This window comes from Zosterops lateralis (assembly GCF_965231275.1).
Source record: "Zosterops lateralis genome assembly, chromosome: 16".
NCBI lineage: Eukaryota > Metazoa > Chordata > Aves > Passeriformes > Zosteropidae > Zosterops > Zosterops lateralis.
The window spans coordinates 12,855,473-12,864,272 of record NC_139776.1 but is presented as its reverse complement, the minus strand read 5'-3'; the positions used below and the strand labels follow the sequence as shown (position 1 = coordinate 12,864,272).

The window sequence follows — 8,800 nt, the reverse complement described above, 5'->3', positions numbered from 1 at the left end:
CGTGCGGCGGGGTGCCATGGCCGGCGGGGCCATGGCGGGCGGCGGGGATTCGTTTCGCGCTCTGCTCCGCGCCGCCAACGCGCTCCTGCAGCAGCGCCGCTACCACGCCGCGCTCGCCGTCATCAAGGGCTTCCGCAACGGCGCCGTGTGAGTGCCGGGCCCGGGCGGCGGGGTCTCGATCCCCCGGGCGGTGGGGAGGCCGGGGATGCCGTGCGGGGGGTGCGGGAGAGGCGATTCCGCCTCCCTCACCTGCGGTCGGGGTGGGCTGAGCTGGGGTTAGGGTCCCCTTTGGGCCTGTCTCGCTGAGGTGTGTGTGCTCTTCTCCCTGGGGCTGGGCTCCTCCGGGTTTGCTGTGCTGCTGGGCTGGCTTCAAAGTAGCAGATATTTGGCTAAATAGCATTTTCCGGCTGTTAGTAGAATAGAAATACAATCGTTTCATGGTACAAAACAAACTCTATGAAATACCTGTCCACCTTTACAGTTATGGAGCCAAAATCCGTGCCCCACATGCCCTGGTGATGACTTTCCTGTTCAAGAGTGGGAGGTATGAGCCTTAATTCTGCGTTTCTGTGTTGCTGCTTAGAATGTTTTCATCTCAGCTGTCCAGTTTTTATGTTTGCAGAGGGTTTAAAAAGCAGAGTGTGAGCGTTGTCCTGGTAGTGAAGCAGACTCAAATGTATATAATTGAGGGAGTTCATCACTCGTGGAATGGTTGATGAGAACCAGAGGATGGGGGGGGATCAGCAGATACCAACAACAGTGTTCTGTTCTGTTGAAATATGGGAGCCCAGGCTACAGCAGTGCACTTTGTGCCTTCCCCTGCGTGCCAGAGCTTTGCATTTAGCCAAAAAAAAAAAAAAAAAAAAAAAAAAAAAAAAAAAAAAAAGTTTTAAATGGCTTTTTGAGCAATGAGAAAATGAAACACAGTCCCCAGTCTGGGTAGGGCTGTGCTGTGATCAGTGAGCCAGAGCTGAGAGGATTTCTCCTCCTTCCCAGGACACTCCAGGGATGCCCAGGCCATCAGTGTGGGTCAGGGGTGCACTGACCAGGCTGGGTGAGTGCAGGGTCCTGTTTTTCCCTCTCCTGACTGTGTGTTTGTTTCCTTCCCTCAGTTTAAGGGAGAAGCTGAGGTCCATTGCCCAGGCCACGTACGCCCACTCCCGGAACCTGGCCTATTTTGTGTTCACCTACAAGGGGCTCCTGGCAGCCCAGTCCCGCCTGCAGGGGAAAAGAATCCCTTTTCATTCTTTCCTTGCAGCCTGCATTGGGGGCTGGCTGGTGTTTGGTGACAACAATCCCATCAACAGCCAGGTAAAAGTTTCTGAAAGTTTCTTTGGCCAGGAAAAACAACAGGAGTGCCAAGAAGTGATTGGTGGCAGCTGTTTCTGGTGGTGCTGACCACAGAGCATTGCTCTTTTATCATATTCTCTGCACAAATTGCTGTTTTGAGAGCTCTGCACTCATGTCCCTGGTGTGGCTGTGTGTCTCCATCAGTGGCGTGGGCAGCTGGAGTGCTGGAAGCCCAGGTTTGCCTCCAGAGCTGCTCTGAGTTCACAGGAAGGCAGTTGGGTGACCCAAAGCTGTGGGTTTATCCCACCTGTCACCTGAGCTGTGGTCACCACCTGTGTGCTACTGCTCTGGCCACTGCAGGGTTAAACTCTTTACCTGAAGTGTTGTGAGTGCAGACCTCAATCAGTTAGAGCTGCACTCAACTCAGCTGGTTAAACTGGCAACTAGACTGGTTAAAGTGATGAAAGCTGCACAGGGGCTGTTTGATTTAAAGCTGGTTGTTAACACACAGTCACAAATCAAGGAGTAAAACACAGAGCTGCAGCTTAATCCAAAGTGCTCCACTTAAACCAGGTCTTGAGGCTGGTGTTAAACTCTGTCCAGACTCCTGAGCTCACACCTGCTGGGCAGGACTCCTCTGGGTCTGTCCCATCAGCACCACCTGAGGTGGCATGAACTGGGCAGGCAGAAGTTGTGCAACTGCACAGAAGTGTTGTATGAGGTGCAGCCTGGTGGTTGCTAAATCAGAGCAGCAGGACTTGGAGGAGACACAAATCCCTGTGGCTTTGCTGATAGGTGAAATTACAGCCTGTGTGCTTTGAAGTGGGGGAATTGTCCTCGTCCCTCCTGGCTGGGTTGTCACCCCTGCATCCCTGGAGCTGGCTGTGCTCAGGGCTCACCCCCTGCTCTCTGGGTTTCTCTCCTCAGATCATCATGTACCTGCTGTCCCGGATCCTGTTCGGCTTGTCCCGGCTGGCCGTGGAGAAGGGCTACATCCCCCAGCCCAGGCAGGACCCCTTCCCTCTGCTGGCTGCCCTGGTGTGGGGGACAGTGCTGTGGCTCTTTGAATACCACAGGGGGACCCTGCAGCCCTCCCTGCAGGCCTCCATGACATACCTGTACGAGGACAGCGAGGTGTGGCACGACCTGTCTGACTTCCTCGTCTACAACAAAAGGACAGACAGCAAGTAGGGGCTTCACTCTAAAACACCTCAGAATGGGATGGGACCACCCAGCAGCTGAGGGAAAAGGTAATTCTGTTGCTCTTATCTGTGATTTTTTTAAAAATTACCATCTGTCAAGCAGAATTTGTTCTTGTCTCCAGGCCAGATTGTTCTGATCAGTCTTTTGGCTCCTTTTAGAGCAAAGCACACACCCCACAGAAACTTGTTGCAGTCTTTTTTAAGAGGCCTTATTTTCCCAAGTGTGTATTGTGTGGTATTGGGGTTTGTTCTTTAAAAACTAAATAGGTTTATAAAATGACAGCCTGACACTAAGCGGAGAGTATGAAAACATGTTCTAGGGCTCATCTGGATGTTTACAAGTGGTTTTTCCTGTGCTGCTGTGTTCACTGGTGTGATCAAGGGTGAAGGGAGTGGGGGACCTGCTGAGCTCTGAAAGCAGGGCCATCACTTCTTCATTGCTGTGGATGGCTGGAAATCCTGTTTCAGCTATTACAAGGACTGCTGTGTGCTCCTTGAGAGAGTTCCTCTGCAGTTTTCCCTCAGGGAGTCAAGAAAATGTGTGAGAATAGACCTGTTAGGATTGTCTTGTACAAGCCTGGTAAATCAGGCTTGGAAAGATTATTTTTGCTTGGTTTCTTTCCTGCACTTGGGCTGAATCTGTGCCTCTGCAAAGTGCACTAATGAATACCCTGTAATTGTTTTAAATTTGTTTGTAAAGCTTTTAAAAGCTGCTTGAACTAAATACCAAAAACAGTTACACAACTTGGGCTCCTGTACACCAGGCCTCGGATCTCAGGCTGGGGACTTTGTGTGTCCAAGGGAGCGACATTTACCAAGCACTTTTATTTTGGTGGGGCATGACAAGGATTCCTCTGGGGTCCAGAACCTGCCCTCCACAGCAGTGGCACGTGTTGGCTGTAATCAGATTTGAATCTGATTTTGTACCTGTAGTTTGTGCAGGCTCATTGCTGAGCCAGGCTGAGGCCATGAATTAATTTATTAATTATCCTTCTCTCAAAAACACTCTACTGAGCCCCAGGACAGGGCAGCACGCCCTGGGCTGGGGCAGAAGATTGACTAGGTAGCTGAGAAAGCACAAAAACTGGTTTAACTAATCAATTAATAAATTCAAACTCCTGATAGTGCAAGGCACTGACCTGCCATATAACACTACACAGTTCACTTAATGATGTGCATTGAAATAATTCTTGCCACGCTGGTTTGATGTGGTGATATTTCCAAGAGAATTATCAGGTTCCCTTTTGGCTCAGTTGGGACTATTTGATTCACTCTCTCTGTATCCACCTGCTTTTCCCTGACCTGCCCATGTCATTTCCTAATCCTGCTGATGTTCTCTTCATCATCTGTTGAACTCTTTACCCTCCAGGCTCTGGCAATTTCTCCTATTCAATGGTACAGCTGAAACAGCACATTTAACTTCAGGGAGCTTCTGAGTAGGGAAAAAAAAAATTCTCAATTTCTTCTTAAGTAATTTTTCCTTGTCCTTCTGCATGCCTTTATTGGTGTTGCTCATATTCAGAGTCCTGGTTTGCTCTTCATTTTTGCACTTTTCTTTGTCCATGCAAATCCACGATGTACATGGTGCCCAAACACCAAGATACTTCTTTGTCATTATCACTGTCTATGATCCCTTTAATTTCTAATTTCATTGCTGACTTCTAATTAACTGCTGTAACACTCTGGACTGAATAATTGAATTAGAACATCCATCAGACCCCATGAAAGCTGTAAAATTAGGAATTTGGTTTGATTCTTTTGGTTAAATATTTTTCTCTGTATAGAGAAACCTAAATATTCAATACAGAAAAACTGCTGAAGCTACAGGTGAGGTCTGATTCCTTTATAAACATCTTTATTTCCACCACTGCTGGATATTTGAAGCATTGCAATTTTTCTGTCAGAAGCCTCAATATTGTTCCAAATAAGAGCATTGGTATCCTGCTAAAATTGCTGAATTTCTGCAAGCTTTGATGGGATTTCAGAAAGCTGACAGCTGTGCCTTGGGAATTGCTCCTTAAAACTATTAAACTCACAAATGCTTGACCAGGTGTAATTATTGCAGCGAAAGAAGCTGTGGGCTGGTTCTGTGAGCTGGGTGTCTCTGAGAAGGTTTTGATCTGTTAAATTTGTAGCTGGTATTTCTTTCTCTGAGAAAGGCTTGTGCTTCCCTTAGAGGTGGAATAATTTTCCTCTGCTGGGAGTTGTAGCCCTGTGGCTGCTGGTGAAGTACTTCAGTGTCCATGAGAAGGACAAGTGGCCTTTCCTGACCTCACACTGCTCTCTGTCCTCTCTAGAAAATAAATCCCAGCCAAAAACCAGTGCCTGGAATCAGCCTGGCAGCAGTGACCATGACTTCTCCTTGGTTTTAAACGCCCCTTTACTCTTGGGAATCTCTCCCTTTCTAAGGAAACTGTGCCTGAGCCTCCAGCCATCTGCAGGGGAGCTGCAGGAGGCAGCTGCCCTCCCTGGAAGGGCAGGGGAGCACAGCCCCTGGGGCTTTGCTGACCGTTGGTTTTCCCGCTGTTGAGCTGCAAGTCACTGCTTTCCCCAGGGAAGGAACTGGGACATCAGCCTCCAGTGCTGGTCCTGGGACACAGAGCTGGGGATGAGCCCCTTCTGCTGCCAAGGTGTTGGAACAATGCAGGCGTGTAGTGGGGAAGTGAACTAGAAATAATTTGTCTGAGTCAGACTTTTGGGATATGAAAGTGACACTCCCTGCCCTCCCCCAGGGCATTGTGTGGGGAATGGAGTGCCCTGTTTGGGTTCCCTTTTTATTAGCATTAAAAGCAAAAGAAATAAAGAGACAGTTGGGAAGCCACCTGCCCATGGCCAAGTGCTTAAGGATCACAAAGAAGGGCCATTTTCTCCCCCCATCCCCAACTGGTTCTGAATTTTAAGATGAGCACGGGGCTATTTGTCTACAGCAACTTTATCTTCCCTTGTTATTTCCTCCTTGACACCTGACTGATGCTGAGTGTCTCTAAGGAGGAGCAGAGTGTCTCAATCTTAGCTCAGTTGGTCAAAAGTGAGGAACAGTGGATAAAATTGAAGTATTTAAAATGATTCTTCTCCCTTAGACTTTAAGCCTCTCTTAGAGGCAGTTTTAAAGGTTAATGAATCAAACTGATCAAAAGTTTTCAGCAGTCCTGAGCTTTGCAAGCAGACTGACTATCCTGGGCTATTAATCATTTATTTTATGAAGGAACAAAGCAGGCTCAGGGTTATTTTCTGCCGCTGCCTGCTGCCCTGGCATACCCACTGTGCTTCCCTTCCCTTTGGAGGACAGCTTGTGTGCTGGGGCTGGCTCTGGGGATGGCTGGAGAACCCTTTCCGGGACAATTGCATTATTTAACAAAGGTGAAAATGAGACAGCTGCCTGACATTTTGGTTAGGGAAGGTTGTCTGGGCTGTATTTGATGCTGGCAGTGAAGGAGAGGATATTTCTGAAAGCAAAACCTGTGTTTGGCCATTGAGTGCTGGAGGAGGCTGGGGCTGCTGGAAGGTGTCACCCTGTGTCTGTAATGAGGCAGTGGGATTTGTCCTGGCCACCATCCCTGTGTCTGTGCAATAACCACCGAACTGGGCCTGTTCAGGGCATTTATCATGGAACTGTGGCATGGTTTAGGTTGGATGGGGCCTTAAAAACCATCCCACTCCCTGCCATGGGCAGGGACACCTTCCACTGTCCCAGGCTGCTCCAAGCCCCATCCAGCCTGGCTTTGGACATTTCCAGGGATCCAGGGGCAGCCACAGCTTCTCTGGGCACCCTGTGCCAGAGTGGAGGGGGTGCAGAGAACCTTTGATACTGATGCTATGAGACTTCCCTGCTAGAGTAGGTCAGGCTCTGCTTTACACCGAGCTGGGTGTGGGTGGAAGGGCAGAGATGAGCCCTGGCTGCTGACAGAGACCCAAAGCAGGGTCCCCTTGTGCAGAGTGAGCTCTGCAGCCAGCTGGGACCTGCCATGGCTGGAGCCACCAGAACCCTGAGCAGATCCTCACCCAGGAGAGTCTGCTGGGACTCCAGCTCGTTTTCCCTGCATCAGCACAAAGGTGACCTTTGGATAATACCCCGAGCCGTGCCCTGCTCCCTGTTTGTCAGGTTGTGTTTGTGTCCCTGGCTCGTGCCAGCCTGAAGCAGAATTTGTTTTCTGATGCTGCTTTTGAAACCCAACAGATAAGGGAGGAGTGGAAATAAGGCGTCATGTCTGTCTGCCACTGTTAATATTTTTGGGGTGTTAATCTTGAGTTTTCAACCTGTATGTTCCTACCAGATTGGTGGAGGAGGTAACTTTTTTCTTTACTTAGAAGAATTTTCATGTCTCTGGTGATGAGAAGGGAGAAAAACAAACTAAAAGCTCTATAATACAGGTATTATTACCTCTGCTTTTGATATGTATTTTGTATTCATAATTGCTGTGTAATCCAGGCCCTGATTTTCTGACAGCATAGAATAAAGTAAAGAACATAAACTCAGGTAACTTATGTGACACTGACCAGAATGCTTGTAGAAATATCTTGGGGTTTGGGTTTAAAACAATAAAAAAGGGGCAGTGGGTTGTTCATGAGGCTCTGTCCACAATGAATTGCCTTCTTGTGGTTGTTATTTCTTTATAATCACTCTTTGAATATTACAATACTGTGCTTTCTCTAAAAATAAAAATCCTAATTTTTTGTCTGTTTTTTACTGTCATCATTTTTAAGCTAAAATCTATGAAGCAATGCTTGATTATTGCATGTGTGTAGTCCTGGATGTAGAGAAGCCATGCACAAAGTGCAGTTTTGGCATGGCTTGGGCTCTGGTGTTACCAGTGTGGAAACAACCAGTGCTGCTTTGACCCCAGCATCAGATGTAATTCCTGCAGGGGTAAGGATGCCAGCTGCAGAAACAAATTGGCATGGCTGACATTCCTTTTTTTATATATATATGAGAAATAGAGAAAATAAAGATGTGTATGGATGGTTTTGCTGCCTCTTCCAAACTAAAAGTTCAGAGGGAAGGTACTGTAGAGGTGACTGCTGTGGTAGTGGGGATGAAGCAATCACTGGGTGTCTGTGAGGCCAAACTTCCAGTTTTGTACCCCTTGGAATGCTGGAGTGACCACCTGGGCCCATGAGAAGCCAAATTAACACCTCCAAACTGATGCCAGTCCTACCTTCAAGTGTTTTTTTTTCCTCCTCACAGAGCATCACACTCTGTCTGAGCCCTTGTTCTGCTCCAAGTGAAGGTCTGGATGACCTGTAGGTTTTGTTTTGGGTTCTCAGTGCCAGTGACCATGCTCTGAGTACTGGGAAGTGAACTTGGACTGGTTGGAGACACTAAGGAGAGGTAGAAGCTTGAGCCTGGCATATTCCCAAATCACTCCTTGATCACCCCCAGGCTCCCCAGAAACACTTCAGCTTCTCCATGGGGTTTGAGTGAAGGAAATGGAAGAGCCCTGTGGACTGGAGTGGCTTTGTGTTTGTGCTGCTTTGGCTCAGAGGATGGGACAAGGCTGCCCTGGCTGGGTGTGAAGAGCAGAGCAGGAGGATGTAAAAAACTCTGGATGATGAGAGACACGATGAGCTGTAAAAACAGATGCCAGCACAGGAGAGGAGGAGATGGCACTGCTGATTCTGTTGTGCCCAGCATCCAAAAGAGGAGCTGACCTGGTGTTCTGTAAGAAGCAGGGCTGTGTCATCTTCTGTAAAAGATGCAAGGGACCAGGCACTGCCTGGCTTTTGGGACTGGGATCTGAGAGGAGACACCTAAACCAGGGCTGCTCCCTTCTGCCACAAGCCAGTGTTAGACACTCAGTTTGTGCTTCCAGAAGATTGCTTTGGTTTGCACAGAACAACAGTGATGGCTCAGGTGGCAGAGGTGAGGGACTGTAGAGTCAGCAGGACTGGGGGCTCTGGGCTCTCCCCAGCTCCAGGAGGATTGTGCCACACTGCCAGCTCACCATCCTGTGAACAAAGCAGTGAACTGAGAAGGGGGGCATTGGCAGGAGAGCCCAGGGAAGTCCTGCTCCCCTTCCTGCCCTGTGCACACTCCGTGTGGAAACTGCTGGGGGCAGACTGCCATGGCAGGGACAGTAAATGTGCTCCTGGGACACCCACACGCACAGGGGTGCAGGTTTGCATCCTGCCAGCTCTCCTCCCACTGCCAGGTGTTTTTCCAGCGCAGGTACCAGCTCTGGCTCCACCTGCAGACTCTTCCCAGCACACACCCCTTGCCCTGAGCCTATCCCCCAGTGCTAAACCCACCCAAACTCATCCACTGCCGCGGGCTAAATCCTGTTGGGGCACAAAGGCTCCGAACAGCCTCC

The 8,800-nt window shown here is 49.0% G+C and overlaps 1 protein-coding gene across 1 annotated transcript; it reads left to right on the top strand.

The window, feature by feature from the left end:
- Positions 1-16: 16 nt before the first annotated feature.
- On the top strand, positions 17-7,174 carry PXMP4 (peroxisomal membrane protein 4; the record flags this gene model as incomplete). The annotated part of the gene is made up of 4 exons (XM_083873314.1): positions 17-147; positions 482-544; positions 1,113-1,311; positions 2,218-7,174. The coding sequence occupies 4 exons, from the start codon at positions 17-19 to the stop codon at positions 2,479-2,481; spliced, it is 657 nt and encodes a 218-aa protein (XP_083729440.1). The 3' UTR covers positions 2,482-7,174.
- Positions 7,175-8,800: the final 1,626 nt, after the last annotated feature.